A 16,948-nucleotide genomic window follows, 5' to 3' on the forward strand; every position below is an offset into this window, starting at 1 on the left:
CTGTCTTGGTCTTTCACGCTGTCGCATCTTGTGTGGGGGGATCTGGTACACCTATAAATACCTGAGAAAAAGAGACTTGGAGACTTTTCTTTCTGTTAGTAATAATTACTTTCCCTCTGTTTGTTGTATCCACCTCCACCTGAAAACACAGGACAATGCAGCAGAGTGGGCAAAAATACAATGTGATATTATTATACTAGTCAGTGACAGAAATACTTGTGTGGATGTTGTCATGAATAGACTCACCTTTCTCTGGTATAGCCACCTATACTTTATAAAGGAAAATAGATAACAATAGCATGCTTCACTTGTTAACTAGACTCAAACCTGACATCCCAAGTAACTTCGGGCCAATCTCCAACCTACCCTTTCTGTCCAGACTACTGAAAGATGCTGTAACCTCCCAACTGAAACACCACCTCTCTGTCAGTGACATGTATGAAACATTCCAATCCTGATTTTGATCAAACCATAGTACTGAAACTGCCCTGCTTAAAATCACTAACGACCTCTTTCTCTCCTCTGATGCCAGAAACCTCAACATTCTCATCCTCCTCAACCTCAGTGCCGCCTTTGACACCATCAATCCCTCCATCCATCAGACTTCAGACAGACTTCAGTTCATCTCCATCAATAACTGCAAATGCCCCACTGCTCTCCTCCTCCAAGGTGTCCCCCAAGATTCAGTTTGGTCCCCTCCGCTTCATCCTGTACCTTTCCCCCTTGGTCACATAATCCGCCGTCATGGTGTCCAGTTCCACTGCATCGTCGATGATATCCAGCTCCTAATCTCCACCAAGACAATCTCCACTGCCACCCACTCAACCCTGACAGACTGCATCACTGAAATAAAATCCTGGCTTCAAACCAACTTCCTCCAATTAAACTGCCACAAATCCTAAATTATCATCATTGTACCAAAAGCAGTCACCAAATCCACCCATAACTTCACCCTCAACATCGATGGCTCCACAGTATCCACCTCATTCACATCTTAGCATCATTTTCGATTAATTCCTGTCCTTCGACCAGCACATCAAACACATCACCAAATCAGCCTTCTTTCACCTCAGGAACATCGCCCGCCTCCGTCCATCCCTCTCCTCCTAAGCTGCAGGATTTCAAAACTCTCCTCATAACATACAAATACCTGTCTGAGCTCCTCCACTATCACATTCCAATGGCACACTCCGCTCTGCCGATGCCAACCTCCTGTTCCTCCTCCATCAGGAACAAAACACAAATCCTGGGGGACAGGGACTTCTCCATCGCTGCTCCTGTCCTCTGGAACTCACTCCCCAAATCCGTCCAAGACTCCCCCTCTCTCTCCATATTCAAAAAATCACTCAAGCCTCACCTGTTTAACACTTTAAATCATTGACAGTTTCTTCTGCTCATCCCTTATTTGTTCTCTTGTTTGTTCCTTGCCTTTTTTTGTTGTTGTTTTGTCTCTGAATTTGTAAATTGTCTCTGAGTGCTTTGGAAAGCGCTATATAAGTATAATGTATTATAATTATTAACTTAGCACTGGAACATCCACTCAGTGTCAACTATAATGGAAAAAGTTAAATGTAAATAAAAAGCCCTGGTGCAAGAGGCTACCGAGGGCTGTGCTAGCCTCGCCAGACACAAAGGCTGCCTGGGACTTTACCCAATCACTGGTAAATGCATCCAACAATATCAACTATAATAAAAGAGTCAAATGTAAATAAAAAGCCCTGGTGCAAGACGCTACCGAGGGCTGTGCTAGCCTCGCCAGACACAGAGGCTGCATGGGCCATTATCAGTCCTTCCAGACACAAAGGTTTCCCAATCAGGGCCGTCAGTCTTCATCGGAGTCGCTGTCATCGGGCCTCCTCGGGTACTGGAAAGAACTCGGCCAATATCTTCGGGGCATGGAGGAGCTGGAGCCAGAAGTGGAGGGTGCAGAGTTCCTGTAGTCCTCTTCTCCGCTTCTGTGTGTGGAGGAGCTGTGGCCTGAAGTGGAGGGTCTTGGCTCTTCATCGCAGTCCTCACAGGTCTTCCTCTGCCTCTTCCCACTTACCTGAGGAGTATCGCTGTCCTCCCTGCTTCTCTTTGTGGCAGAGCTGAGGCCTGAAGTGGAGGGTCTTGGCTCACAGTCGCAGTCCTCACAGATCCACCTCTGCCTCTTCACACTTACCTGAAGTGTGTCGCTGTCCTCCCTGCATCTCTTGGTGGATGAGCTGAGGCCGGAGGCTGGGGGAGCAGAGTCTTCAGACTGAGGAGAGACTGGGGGCAAATCTTCAGGACGCTCCACTGGCTGTGCAGGAGGCTCCTCTTCATCCTCTACGTCCTCCTCTTCCTCCTCGCTCATGGACCCGTACCCAGAATCATCGTCACTCACCAGGACATCCCAGTCCTCATCGTCAAAGTCTATCTCGTCAATGTCTTCATCCTCAGTGTCTTCATGGTAGTCCTCCTCAGCCTCATCCTCTTCATCAGAGTAAACTTGGGGAATGAAGTCACCTACCTGTACATCACCTACCTGAACCTCACCTTCATCATCATCGAGGATCCAGATGACTTCAGGGGAGCCATCTGCCGGGTACTCGATGACGAAGGACACGCCATCTGAGGCAGGGGAAAAAATCAAATACTCAAATTATAATATCAGACTGACTATTTGCACCCCAGTATAAATAAATCCTGAACTCTACCCCTCTCCCCTCTCTCTCACACACCCGCCCTACTCCTCAGGAGCCCCCACCGCCCTCTTCCCTCTCTTCACATCAATACACACACAGACACACAGACATACACACAGTACTAATGGCACTTTAAGGACTTGGACTTTTCTTTCTTTCTCAGTTTTTTATTTTATATTCTTGATATTGTGCCCTACTGTATATATGTCTCTTTGTTTTTACTTATTTTTATCTTTATAAGCCTGGGCAGCTGGAGGACTGCTCCAACAGAATTTAATTGTTTTGTGCAATGACAATAAAGATTATTCTCATTCTTATTCTTATTCTTGGCCTCTTAACTGGGCTATTTTCACCCCTGTATGACGTGTGACAACAAACTTTGCGCGTACAAAAAACCTAACTGATGCAGACCTCCTGTTTGTTTCTGTATACTGAAACCATTTCCCTCAGTGGAAACAAAGCTTGTATTTACTCTTCTTTCACAGATAAGAAACTATAAACTGTGAAGACAGTAAAGCCTCCACTAAAATAGTATTTTAAGTCTTGTGTATGATTTATCCTTCAGGGATTTATAGGTTTCATATGAACAGAGGAAACCTCCGCTTGTCGCTAGGCTAATTTATACAATGTAAAATGCCATAGGCTTGTGCTAATAACGTTAGCATTTTGTATTTGTTTGGAAAACCTGTTTAGTATTAAAGTTGGTTTGTCGGTGAATCTTGTGAGTTATAATGGAGCCAAACCGTGTGCCGTCACCTTTGTTAAATGTTGCTGTTGTCCTTGGTTTTATATGAGAAGAGGAAAAGATCGCCAGCCACTAGGCTAACCTATACAATGTAAAATGCCATAGGTTTGTGCTAATTACGTTAGCATGTTATATTTGTTTGGAAAACGTGTTTAGTACAGGACAGCTGTTTTGTCAGTGAACTTTGTGAGTTGTAATGGAGCAAAACTGTGTGCCGTTACCGTTGTTGAATGTTGCTGTTGTCCCTGGTTTTATATGAGAAGAGGGAAAGATCGCTAGTTGCTCGGCTAATTCATACAATGTAAAATGCCATAGGCTTGTGCTAATAACGTTAGCATGTTGTATTTGTGGGGAAAATGTGTACGGATTAACACACGTGTTTGTCTGTGAATGCTGGGAGTTAGATTGAAGCTCATTTGTGTACTTGTGTTTGAAATTGCCTCTATTAAGACGAGTTTAATGAGTGTTTTGGGTGTGTTTTGAATCATCTACAGCACTTCACAGAAACCTCCGCTGCCGACTAGTGTGTTGGAGGTGTAACTGCAGAGTGACACAGACACACCGCTACAACCATATGTCTATGACTACCAACGGCGTGGGCGACGTGCGTATGGTCTACGCACAGCAATACATCCGCTTAAGGAAAAGACACTTGGCATGGTTGCATTGTAATGGTAGGATAATTAGCTATAGCTAAACTGGGTCCTGAGGGTTGAGGTTGAGAAGATGGGCCTAATAGTTAAGTTGTACAAAATGAGGGAAGCCTACATTGCACCAAGGTGGGTATAAGCAGCACACATCACTATAATCCAGTGTAGGAATAGCATCCGCTTCTAATTGTACCCGGTACAAATAGCAATATGTTGATATTTGTACCAGGGTGAAAATAGCCCTTATCTTATAATGTATTAGCCATATATTATAAGGATTTCTGATTAAGCCACTCTTTAAATATTTGGATTAAATAAGCAGCAATCAAAATTTAAACTGGAAAACACTCCAACATACACATATGCTAGGTAAATACAGCTGCACTACATCAGTATCAAAGCTCACCAACACACAAGGGGCTACACCTTCTAACAGTAATATCAAATACTGTGCAGTTCAGCCTCCAGTTTGAACAGATGACAGCATGATAATCAATTCATGCTGGATTATATAGCATCAAACAAAGCTGCAGTAACAATGTGATCAATCCACATCACTTCAGTGATGACAACACGGCCCATGGTTTGCAGTAAACAGCGTAAATGTATTTCACATGCGTCGCACTACATGCGTCATTACGTACAGTGCACCATGGCAACATAAATCCAAAAAATACCTCAGTGAGCTCGGTGCAGACCCAACTACAAGTTTATAACACATTATTCTCAAAGTGTATGAGCTGCAAATCACAGTGCGTGTAGCAGGTGATCTCATCCTGGACGCAGGACGCGCACACAGTCAGTCACAGTTACATAACAAATCCGTCTCTTGCAAACAAAATATCACACTAAGGAGCGAAGCGCATTTCAATATTGAATGGTAAAAAGTAGGTTTATTTAATATGATATACTTTGACACTAAGATACAAAAAGCCAGGCTTCAACAATCAAAACAAACGAACTCAGGACATCGTGCCCTGGTCTGATTACACCTGTGCATCCTCACGTCCTGACGTTCGCTCCCAGTGCCATCGTTGCCATGGCGCACAACATGATAACATCTTGATAACGTTTAAAATTCAGCCCGGTCGCCATTTTTTTTTAAGTAGAACTGATCACACATTGTCACATGTCAATATTTTGATACCCTCAAACACAATTAGCGGTGTTTTCAAATCACTACATTAATTATTAACACATTCCGCACCTGTCCCGGTAGATTTAATACATCCTGTCCATCAAATACATCAGTTTACAGACAAACCGTGAATTAGTGTGATAACGAATGTGATCATGAGAAGTTAGCGTCTGTTTTCATCAAATCTGGAGTTTTCCAACAGACCTAATAATGCTGTGAACTGTTCAACTTTTAAACTGATAACTAACAATTTCAGAGGTCGTGTCAACCATTAAAATGCTAAAATAAATCTAGAAGTTGTCTTACCCAGATCTAAGTCCCTGGGAGCCATCTTCGGGTTCTCGGCAAAGTTGAGTGGTCCGAAAGGTTGAAAAGTGTTTTCCAAAAAGTTCGCTTTCTGCTCAAATCTCAGAGTAATCTTTCCACAGGTTGGTTCTGGTCCAAATCCAAGTGCAAAGTGAGAGATCACAATGATCTGAAGGCCTTATAAACGTGACCTCGGCAGGGTCACCGTTCTGTTTCTATGACATTTGATGTCATTTGATTTGACATTTGATGTCATAGAAACACGACGCGCGTGCGCGTGACTGAGACAGAAAGACTGACATTATTCAGTTATATTTTCATATTTGTTCATATCTTAGTTTTATTTTTAGGCTACCTGTGTCTTTTATTTTTCACTTAATTTCATTAGCATCTCTCTCTCTTTTATGACAGTGTAGCTGCTGCTTCTGTGTAGGCTAATTACTGCTGCATAAATAACTAAACATTATAAATCAAAGCATAGCCACCCTTAGCATTATAATGTAGCAAGGCTGTAGCCATGGGGTCAACACTGGGGGGAACAAAATCTGCCAGATCCACCCAGTGTTGACACTAAAATACAATAAATAAAATGAAATAAAATAGAATTAATAAATAAATCAAATTAGTCTATATTTTATATTATTTATCAGAGCAAAGTGCAGCTAACCTTTATGAATATACAATGAATGACAGCTAATGTCTACATAGATTACACATGCAGCACAACATTAATGTAGCCTACGTGACACTGTGACACCCATATTCTAGTTTTCCATTTTATAACACATCTAAAAGTAATGACAGCACAGTGTGACAGTGACTGTACCTACCAGCAGTTCAGTAACAGCTTCTGCTGAGGTATGGCAACACCACTTGGACAATTCACACACAGATCTGCAGCACACTGTAATACCAGAACCAGCAGTAATAATGATAATGATAATTAGTCTACTTTATATTTGATTATAATTACATTTGCTCATAATTATTTTAGACAGCAGTACGGTTGTCTGTTGTTGCATAGCCACATTTTTTGTTATTTTTTTTTAATCAATATACTGGAGGGTGGGGGAGGGTTCATGCACACTGTGCTAATTGTGGCTATAGCTAAGTGCTTTTATTCTGAAAGACTGATTATTAGTGTGTCCCCTTAATCACTTTCTGGGCCATGATGAGGAAAAGGACATTAAAGCCTTAAGAAACTAAGAATTATTTTATACCATAAAACCTTTATAAACACAAACACTAAGCAAGTGCAACTTAAGCATTAAATGTTAGATACAAAAAGCCATTAAAAGTCAATACAAGACATATGAAAGTCATCCATGGAAGAAGTCGGTCCTTTACTTAAGTAAAAGTAGCAATACCACACACTCCATTGTAAGTAACAGTATACTGCATTCATCAGTTTTATTGGCTTAATGTACTTTAAGTATCTGTGTTGGAGTTGACAGTACTGTTTAGACAGCAGTACCCCCTACAAACAGGTGTAGATTCTGGGGCACATGCCCCTAAATATTTAGAACAAGTGCACAGCTCATATAAAATACAAAATCCCCTTTATCAAATAGGCAAGCCCAGTTTGAGGCAAAGGGGTTACCACCTCATTACTTCTCTATACAGTGGGTTGATTGTTTCTTACACACACAGTCTTGAGCAAGTAAAGCCAATGTCAACAAAATACATTGATAATGAATATGTCCAAATATCATGACAGGTGAGAACATATCCATGTGGTTAGGTTTAGTATTCTTGCTTAAAATATGATGGAGCCACCAGACCACAGCAAATCCTCCGGTGATAATTAAGAGGAGGAAATGCCAGAAAGCACATTAACTTCACTATGCAGTCATTACCATGCACATCCCTACAGGAGGACAGGAAGAGCAGCCTCAGCTCCTCCCACCACCTTTCACCTCCCCTGACAGATGTAGCGGGACTGTAACCTGCCACACAGCCATTCTGTCATAGATATTGTCTGACAATAATACGCTTTGGCAAGAGAGGGCTTATAAAATCTCATTTATTTGGCTAAATTAAGCAAATCTTCATAGCACGTCACATTCCATCTCCACGGTGCGTCTCACGACAGAAGACCATGGAGAGAAAGAGCGGGCAGGAAAATAGAAAAATAGACATTGACTGAACATCATTCCTCAAATAACATTTTGCACACTGACATCTCATTATGTTCTATCATTTTCTCTGTGACGGTAAGGTATTGTCGGGACAGTCGTCTCGCTTTCACCCTTCACAAAACACTACGGGTAATAAATGCAATTATCTCACACTGTGCTGTTTGAATGGGGTTAATATTAGATATTAAGTTACCAATCTAGTTGTATAAATCTCATTTGGTGAGCTCCTAATTGGTAAACAAACAGGTTTAGCAAAATATATGATCAATAAACCCTTTATTAAATTTAACAAATTATGCATCTCATTTCCTGTAAGTCAAACATGTTTCAGCAACATCAAATAGATTTTATCTGAATGTCTGACATGGATGGATTTACCTGTTAGGCCGCCTGGGGGAAACCCTCGCTGCTGGGCCCTATTTACCCCCCTTTCTGTGCCACATGCACACTGTTCCTCTGCTCAAATGACTCACATTCCCAGGTTTGCTGTGTAGTGATATGATTACATGTAATCTAATTTAGGAATATGCACCTTATAAGCACAGTATCAGCTGAAATGATGAAAGTCTTGAAGCTAGATCCTGACACAAGGTCCTTCTAAGACAGGGCCTCGAGAGTCAGTAACAAGGCGCCAGACCATCAGAACCGGTTGTCGCATGGTTGAACAGCTTCAGAACTCAGCAGCCGACAATTTCTGTAACCTTCTGAAACCGACAGTCCAACATTCGCCTCCACTTCACACAGTAAGTGGCCAGGTGTGCAGAGGTGAGAGGAGCCAGGCTTTCAACTTCTCTCTCTAGATCTCGTTTTTCATTCCTTACACTACTGTCTCTGTCACTTTTAGTGTGTATCACTGACTCCAACACTGAATGATGACCAGAAGACACAGTTTGGAACTATGCACAGTTAACTCCATGTTTAAATGATTATGGTTTCTTGCCCCTCTCTGTGATGGCAGGCTTTTCGCTATGTGTTCAAGGGTGGCCATTCAAGTTAGCTTTAATGTTTTTGCCTTCCAATGTGGTGAGACATGAGGTAGGAACTACTTTTTTTCTCAAATAACCCAGCCCTTCAGTCACATTTTCATCAAACACTTTAGGGTTAAGTTTCATTTTAGGCACTATGATTTGCATTTTCACCCAAGACGGTACTGTAGTGAGTGATGCTGTGTATCAGGGAAGGAGGCGGAAGAGAGCAGGATGTGTGACTGCACATGAGATGAGGAGAGGAAGTGACTGCACCTGTGGGAGGGAGTGTCTTAGACAAAGAAGTATTGAAAGTAGGAGAGTGAGCGGGCGCATGTGTCTCTGGAGAGCGGAGTGTTCGGCGAACGTTACAGGGCAGAAGTCCAGCCGAGCCAGCTGTATTGTGCACTCATAACCGGGGGCGGGTACCATTCGAAGAAGGTGAAGATAGTATGTGGGGTCAGGGAGACGTTCCTGCGTGAGGGGAGAGTTAGCAGGGAATTTGGAGTGCTTTTGTCTGCTCTCCAGCCTGTGAAGGGGCTCTCCTGCTGTCTGTGGGGAGGCCTCACTGCACTGGACCACTGGTTGTCTCCACACCAGAGTGTGACTGAAGCCGGACCAGCGCCAAAGCTCAGACCCCTGAGCTGCTGCTTTGTTTATAGCTGGTGTAATTTATTGTCAGATGTTACTGATTTTAAAGAGCAGCTAAGAGCCAGAGTACCAGGGTGGGGGCAAACAGTTAAAGGTGCCTAAATAAATCCTGCGGGGTTGCTGCATGTGTGCCCTGATAGCACAGGTGTGTTTGTGGTGCAGTATGGTGTGTTGTGCCCTGAGAAGGTTGTTATTCTGGAGTCAATTGCAATGCAGTGTTTGGTTGCAGTGCCCTAAAGGGGTGTAATTCCTCTGTGGTGATCTATATTGGCGTGAGCCCCTGTACACTTGTTTTGGCCAGTGTGAGTGGCACTTAGGGGGCATAGAGCTCAGGAGATTACTGTCTGTGTGCACAGTAGAGATATTCTGTGTGCAGGCTTTCTAAGCCTCACATCTGAGACAAGGTCTATTACAGTACTTTTAAATTTAGGCTGGGTTGTTACAGGATGGTAACAGACACATAACTGCTCCATTCAGCTCCTGCTGTATTTCCTTTTCACTGACAATGCAAAGGAGCATCCGCGTTTCACTTATTGTCCATAGATAGAGGCTGTGCCCTGATCTTTTCTGGGAGAAAAAGAGAGACCAGGCTAGTGTGTTAAGATTCTCTGTCACAATCGATGGGGTATTTAAAAATAGTGGGTTTGTGCATTCAATCCTCATCAAGCAAGAGTGACGATTCTCTCGACCAGTGCACTGTTTCTATCGGACCGGTGCACTAGGTACCTCAACAGAGGGGTAATAAAAAACAGGATGGAGTGGTTCCATAGAGTGGTACAGGAATGAGTCCTAAAACCAGTAATCATTTTGCATTTCAGCAAGACCTTGTCTTGAAGTCAGCGAGTTTGTTGTTTGTGTTGGCCTACAAACAAATGGCAACTTCTACCGTCAACAAACTTTTGACAATGGAAATGCAAAACTAACTGTGTAATGTGTAACAATCAGAGCTGAACTGAACTGCTTGGCGGAAACAAAGCTTTAGAGTCTTCAGCTACACAAACTTTGTGAGGCTATACTTAGATACAGCGGTTTTAAGCTTAATGCTTAGTGTTCATGATCTTGGTTTAGCAGTTTAGCATGCTAATATTTATCCTGATTGGGACATGATTATCCGTACCAAATTTAATGGCGATCTATCCAATACTTGACGAGACATTTCACTGAAAACCACAAATGTCAACCTCACGGTCAGCCAGAGGAAGAGTCAGGGGATGACCTGAGTCCTTAGAATTCATCCTCTGGGGACCATGAATATTTGTACTAAATTTCATGGAAATCTATGTAACAAACCTCCTGAGATATTTCAGCCTGGACCAAAGTAGCGGATTGATGGACAGACATTCTTAGAGCCCTGGCTCAGAAGCAGGATTCCACCTAAAGGCCCTCATTGTGTCAGTTGTACTTTAGTGGTGCATATTCCTAAACAAATGTACATTTGACCATATAACCACATTGCTACACTGCAAATATGTGGCTTTTGGAGGCCCCTGGGGGTCTCAAGGTCTCATGCAGCTGCCCTCTTTGTTATGTTGGACACACGATCTACATTGCTGCCATGTTCAGTCCACGTAGTAGGCCTTAACAGTTAAATTACAGATCAATCTACAAATAATGATAGAAAATGTCAAAATATGAGCTGCGAAAGAATCACTGCAAATCATAAACATCACTTCTGTTTGTGGAAGTAAAATGCTAACATCATAACCAAACAGATCTGTGAGAGAAACAAACCTGTTTCATCTTCAGGGTGTGAGCCCTACATAAGGTTTGCCTGGGAGTCTGAGCTGACGTAAGTTAAAGGGCATGTGACAGATCGTGAACATATGTCTGCAGAATAAGTTTTCCAGTCCACAAGGCTCTGCTGCCAAGACAACAGAGGCATCTTAGGGTTGTTGCTTAGCCATGGAGCCTCAGTTTGAACTTGGACATGAAGTGTTGACCTGGTGATGGTGTCTTGCTCTGGGCTGTGACATGTGACTGGTGGAGGGCTCATTGGAAAGTGGCTTTAACCCTCTTCATCCTGTCGTGGATCCTCCGTGTTTGCCGCTCACTGGACTGCTGGAAGTTGGCATCGCTGTCAGCGGCCAAGAGGTGGATGTCAGAGGTGGCGAACCGGATGATGCGGCGCCGAAGGTAGGCCTGCAGATCTCGGTCCGGGCTGTAGGGGTAAACAGCCTCTTGGAAGGCATGGACCTGACTCACAACCTTTGCTATGCTCCTTGAGCCAAGGACGAAGGTGTGAGGACGGAGCAACATGAAATAGAATAAAAAACAAAAGGATAAGTGAAAGCATAAAAAGAATGTATATCTAGATGCATATTATATCTAAGTTTCCATCCTGGCAGCATCATCAGCCTCTGCTGTGACCTGATTTGGAGAAAGCAGGGATAACCGTGGGTCCACAGTAACCAGCTGTGTCTCTGCCTTTCCCTGCTAGATCTCTTGACCCCAGCATCTGGCTATAGCCAGTCCCCTCTCAGCATCTGGCCCAAAACCTCTTTTCCAATCAAACCCCATCCCACAGGCACCATCTGGTGCTACACTGGCACCCGTATCAACAACCCAAATCCAACAGCTGTGCCATTACCATCCAACCGCCACTTGTTGTGACCTCAGCATCTGGTCAGCCATATTGAAGTGGAGGAGAAGGACACAGGAAAATGCGTCCTAGTAGCGAGTTGGCCGACTTTGTAATAGATGGATTCTTGGGATGGGGGAGAGAGCTCATTTGCAGTTAATGACACTACCTGTTATTATATTGTGTCACTGCAAGGATACGTATCAGGATAATTTCACTGGCAGTAATATAGCACACCTCTAAAAAAAATAAAACAGGCGCAAATTCCAGCATGCAGTAAAATCATGGTTGTAATGTTGGAGGAAGGGAGGGGACTGAGCATGTTAGAAACATATTGGTTGCTATGAATAGGCGAAGCAGAGCTAATTAGATGAGCTCCCTTTACAGTTTTGGGATCAGCTAGTCTCGTTATTAGACAAGAGTCATGTTGACGGATCAGAATGTGTTAGTATGTTTTGTGTATAGGCATATTACAGAAAATGAACGTGTGACATTAAAAACATATGCTAATACAATATTTCTTTATCCAAAACATGGACTGCCCAGAGGCGACTCAGTGGGCTTTTAATGCAGTTAAACTGTTGCACAATGCAGGATTTTCACACAGATTTATATAACTTAATTGTGGAGCATAAAGTTTCTCGGATCCAACCACATCTTTTGCAAGCTTGTTTGATGGAATATTCGTTTTTATATCATCAAACAAATCAATTTTGGTAAGCTAACATTTGGTCAACTACTAGAGGGCAGCCCTGGTTATCTGGATACAGTTCTTAACATGGAGGTTAAGGCTATAGCAGCTGGCTATAGCTAACTGTACTGGACCATGAACAAACCAGTAAATTTTAACTTGCTGAGCATGCTGTTGACGATCAGTTAGTTATTAGTTTGTGTTACTGTGTGACATTTGTGAATCCAAACTAACCCTTTAAAACACCAAAGTAACAAAATAAAATAAACTAACTGATCAGGGACCTGCAGGTCCTTCAGTGGTGTTACATCACTGTTTTTCTCAATGGAGTCTGGCTTTGAAGAGATCGATATAATGAAAAATCTCAGTGTGACAGAAATGTAAAGCAGTGAAAATATTCTAAATATAACATACACTTCAACTGATAGTTTTATTTGGCTAAAATGTGTTTTGCTGCTAACCCCCATTTGCGGTACTCCTGCTGCTTCTCCACACTGGAGGCATGCCGACTGACATCTACTGTAGGTAATACACTAAGTACCTCAAACAACCCCACTTCAAAAATCTGAACCATCCTTTAAGTTCAATAGAAGCTTATTAAACATCTAAAATGATCCAGATTCCCCCTCACCTGAGCTTGGTCCACTTGTAAGCCCCAGTAGTGAGTGTAAAGGCTCCGATCTCCAGCTGCTGGATGTGCATGGCCAGGATGTGCGCTGACGGCAGGGTGGGCCTCCTCCTTGTGTGCTCTCCTCCCATCAGACACAGGTCGTCACTCTTCAGAAACACCTGAGGAGAGAGCAGTTTATCCATACAGTGAAGAATTTAAATTTAGAATGATTCCAATTAAGCCAGTCTCAGGTGCTTGACACAGTAATAAGCGTGTCCAATGTAGCGGTTTCATGTGACTGAAAGACTCTACGAGGATTTTCAATAAATCTAACGTCTTTACATTTCAAAGCCGAGAAAGCATACATGATTCTCTTTATTACAGCTAAACAGGAAAGTTGGCAAGAGAGCGGTGCATGTTGTTTGATGCATCAGGTTCTTCAGAGGGTAACTTTCAGAAGCAGAGCCAGCTGTAAGCTCTCAGCAAACAGGCAAGTTGCTTGAAGCTGTTTTTCTATTGATTTGTTTGCCCTGCAGCCCAGTTTCACAATATGTGACCAGCCTAGCCTTCAGTTACAAACAACATGTGTGTGTGTGCTTGCTCAAACACACACACATGCACACACCTGCACAGCTCGAAGCTCCTCCAGGATCTCGCACACCTTGGAAGACAGATGTTTCCAAGCCTGTTGGCAAGAAAGGAGGACGCTTTATTTAGTAGCTCCAAAAAGGAAGACTAATTATACCCCTCAACACAAGAGTCAATGAATATAACCCATGGTAATATGGAAATACCTTATACATTCTCAACACTGGTGTCTTTTAATTGTAGATTTTTTAAATTACTCCTATTCTCGGGCCACATTCCTCCTCACTGCGCACACTTTCTACATCATATTTGAATGCATTAATGCAAATTCCTCATTTGTGAAACTAATTAAACACCACCCAATTCTATCACAGCTGAAGAAAACATTTAGCTCGAGGGCATCTGACTTATTACAGAAACTCAGAGTTTGTCTGAGGAGGAATTTATGAGATGCAGCCTTACTGGTAATTGCCTGACAATCACGTTCTCCAGGCCTCCGAGGACCTGCATGGCTGTGGCAAAGTTCCTTGACTCGTAGCAGTGTTTTCCTATCCACAGATACTTGGTCAGCAAAGCAACTTGTGTCTGCGAGGGGGAAGAAAATTGAGGAAAAGATGCTTAACAAGGCAAAATGCAAAAACCTAGTGGGTCTTCCCACTGGCGGAGGCCACAGGAGGCTGTATAATGAAGCATGTCCACTGGAAACAAGAACAAGAAAAATACTGCATGGATCCAAAGTTATTAATGTATTATATGCTGTCCAATGACAATGTGCTGTGTTATGCTGAAAACTGCAGCTGCAAACGTGTCTTAAAATGTTAATTGCATTTGAGGTTTTGAGTATGTGTCGCAGTTTCAATTAAAGCACTGAATCACCTTTGAAGTGAAGACCTGAAAGCAGCTGAAATCAGTTGAATTGTAATTGTTCAAAGTGTTTGAAATTTTAACTGCAGGTTTAAGCCCTGTAAACAGATAAACTGTCAGCTTGTATGCAAGCACTAAAGTAGTTGAAGGGTGAAAGATGAAAGCAGCTGAACTGTTATGCAGAGTAAAGGTCTTTTCACAGCAGTTATTAATTCACATGTCAGCAAATTTTCAAACTGTTGTTTTTGTCATGAGTACTTTAACACAAAACACAAATATTAGGTGGCGAACAACAAGGTTGATTTTTTTTTTAGCTTTAACACCACAATGTAAGGCATCAGCCAATCATGTTGAGCCTATGCTTAAGAGTATTAATACACGAGGGCTTCATAGTCCAAAGCAAAATGGCTAACTTTATTACTTCTTTCAACCTTGACAACTGCAGTACATACCAGATCCACTCCTTCCAATCTTACCTTTCACAATAAAAGTCCTCAACATACATGTAACCCTCCTTTACCCTGCCTGTTCAAGATGGGAATATCACGGCCATTAAGCCACCTTGCCGGGCTGTATATAAGGTAGGACTGCTGAATGATAGTGGTCTTGCCTTTAATCTGCCATGGGATGTAGTAACAGTGCTGAAACGGTGTTTGTATAAGCAGGACAGTCTACGGGATGGGATCATGGGTGGCATGCTCCACCACAGGAGATTTAAAAAGCAGCAGTTAGCAGCTAACTCAAAGAAGACAAATATTGGTCGTAAATGTCTGCAAATGGGGAAAACAGTGAGATGCGGGAGCTCCTTACCCTTCGAGAAGAGGACCAGATCAGCTGCCATATAACTGGGACGCTATATGTTGTTGACACTTTAATGCCATTGTTGTTGTTTAGTAAGTGCTGCCGATGCGTTATATGTCACACAAGAGGTCAAAGTGTGACATGTCACAACCGTTACACCTCTTTTGATTCTGCAAAGCCGCGATGCAGTGTACACTCAACCGGCTGCACCGCTCAGTAGGATCCCAGTAGTTGTTGCAAAGCCATGTTATTTATGTTATTTGTTATTTATTCCTTTCACCCCTGGTGTGTAAAGACCTTAAGAGGTAAAAGCAGCTGAACTGTCAGCTTGTGATGAAAGGAGTTGAACTGTCATTTAAAGAGTAAAAGGTGAAAGCAGTAAAAATGTCGGTTGGAATTTAATGTAACGTTGAAGCACCAGAGATAGGTACACTGAACATAGCTGAAGTGTGAGTTGGAGTGTTTGGGCTGTCATGTCAGTATGAAAAATATCTGTATGGATGCACAGATGTCTTTAAGAAATCTAATCAATTTTCATTTAGTTTCTCATCTTTTTGTAAGAGGATGACTGTTTATGAAGCCTAAAAACATTTTATAAAGAACTGTTTCAGGTTTTAGACCCACACTCTCTTGTTCCTAAACCATTCAACCATGAGACAAGAGAGGCAACGGGAAGCACATATGTGTGACTGACACGAGAGTCCGTGTCCGATGAGAAATCAAATCACAGGCAGTGACAGTAATGGCTGCCTCTTTTTTCTCCAGCTGACCCTGTTACCTTCAAGTCTCCTCTCACCTTGACGGAGTCACAGATGACTATTTCAGCAGAGATCCAGTTAGCAACACTGTCAGCATATGTCAGCAGCTGCTGAAGGTAGCTGTCTGATGGTGTCTCCTCACACACAAGTAGACTGCTGCCCTCTGCTGGCGGGATATGCTGAGACACATTCCTGGAGGGGGGAAACCACAAGATGTCGGAAAATCTATACCTGAAAAAGTAATACATTGATTTGTTAATCACCATACAATTATCTGACAGAAATTTGGATAATTGATTCAATGTTTTAGTTAATCATTCAGGAAAAATGCCAAACATCTGATGGTTGAAGATTGAAATGTGAGGTATCTTTCTTTTCTTTTCTTTTTTTGTATATGTCTGTGAGTTTTGAACTGTTGGTTGAAAAAAAAAGCACTCTAAAGATGTCACCTTAGGCTTTTGGATTTGTGGTAGGTATTTTTCTATTTTTTTGTTTACCAGATAACTGCCAACATTTTCAACATATTTCTATGCTACTAATTATAGAATTCAAAATATTTCACCACACAATGGAGTCAATACAGTATGTTTTCAATATGTTTAGTTTAGTTGTTTTTTTTTTTTTTTTGCTATTTATCAATTTAGATTGTTTTGCCGAGCGTTGGAGATATCGGCCTTAATGATGTCTGCCTTCTCTCAAGTATTTAATGGAACTGGAAGGCACTGGGCTTGTGGTGCTCAAAGCACCAAAAAATACATTTGAAAAACCTAAACAGTAATGTCTCTCTCCAGAAATCATG

General features: G+C 42.3%; 2 protein-coding genes across 5 annotated transcripts in view; both read right to left on the reverse strand.

Moving 5' to 3' along the window:
* Window positions 1-421: 421 nt before the first annotated feature.
* LOC125903579 (pinin-like) lies at window positions 422-3,699 on the reverse strand. The gene is made up of 2 exons (XM_049600578.1): window positions 3,633-3,699; window positions 422-2,592 (listed from the first exon to the last, which is right to left on the reverse strand). Exon 2 carries the CDS (start codon window positions 2,333-2,335, stop codon window positions 1,823-1,825), a length of 513 nt encoding a protein of 170 aa, XP_049456535.1. The 5' UTR covers window positions 2,336-2,592; window positions 3,633-3,699; the 3' UTR covers window positions 422-1,822.
* A 3,098-nt stretch (window positions 3,700-6,797) lies between these two features.
* LOC125903567 (kinase non-catalytic C-lobe domain-containing protein 1) overlaps window positions 6,798-16,948 on the reverse strand; it is a 59,506-nt gene continuing 49,355 nt past the window's right edge. Inside the window, exons 27-31 of one of the 4 annotated variants that reach the window (XM_049600554.1) lie at window positions 16,188-16,380; window positions 14,189-14,311; window positions 13,764-13,823; window positions 13,160-13,317; window positions 6,798-11,477 (exon numbers count right to left, since the gene is read on the reverse strand). In XM_049600554.1, the coding sequence (XP_049456511.1) occupies window positions 11,249-11,477; window positions 13,160-13,317; window positions 13,764-13,823; window positions 14,189-14,311; window positions 16,188-16,380 (763 nt within the window). In that variant the 3' untranslated portion in view covers window positions 6,798-11,248. The remainder of the gene's footprint in view (window positions 11,478-13,159; window positions 13,318-13,763; window positions 13,824-14,188; window positions 14,312-16,187; window positions 16,381-16,948) is intronic. The other 3 variants (XM_049600555.1, XM_049600556.1, XM_049600558.1) reach the window with 3 other exon arrangements.

This window comes from Epinephelus fuscoguttatus, linkage group LG16 (genome assembly GCF_011397635.1).
Source record: "Epinephelus fuscoguttatus linkage group LG16, E.fuscoguttatus.final_Chr_v1".
NCBI lineage: Eukaryota > Metazoa > Chordata > Actinopteri > Perciformes > Serranidae > Epinephelus > Epinephelus fuscoguttatus.

What these genes read in the sequence shown, in the direction of transcription:
- LOC125903579 (XM_049600578.1), bottom strand. Translation starts at nt 2,335, where the DNA reads ATGAGCGAGGAGGAAGAGGAGGACGTAGAGGATGAAGAGGAGCCTCCT.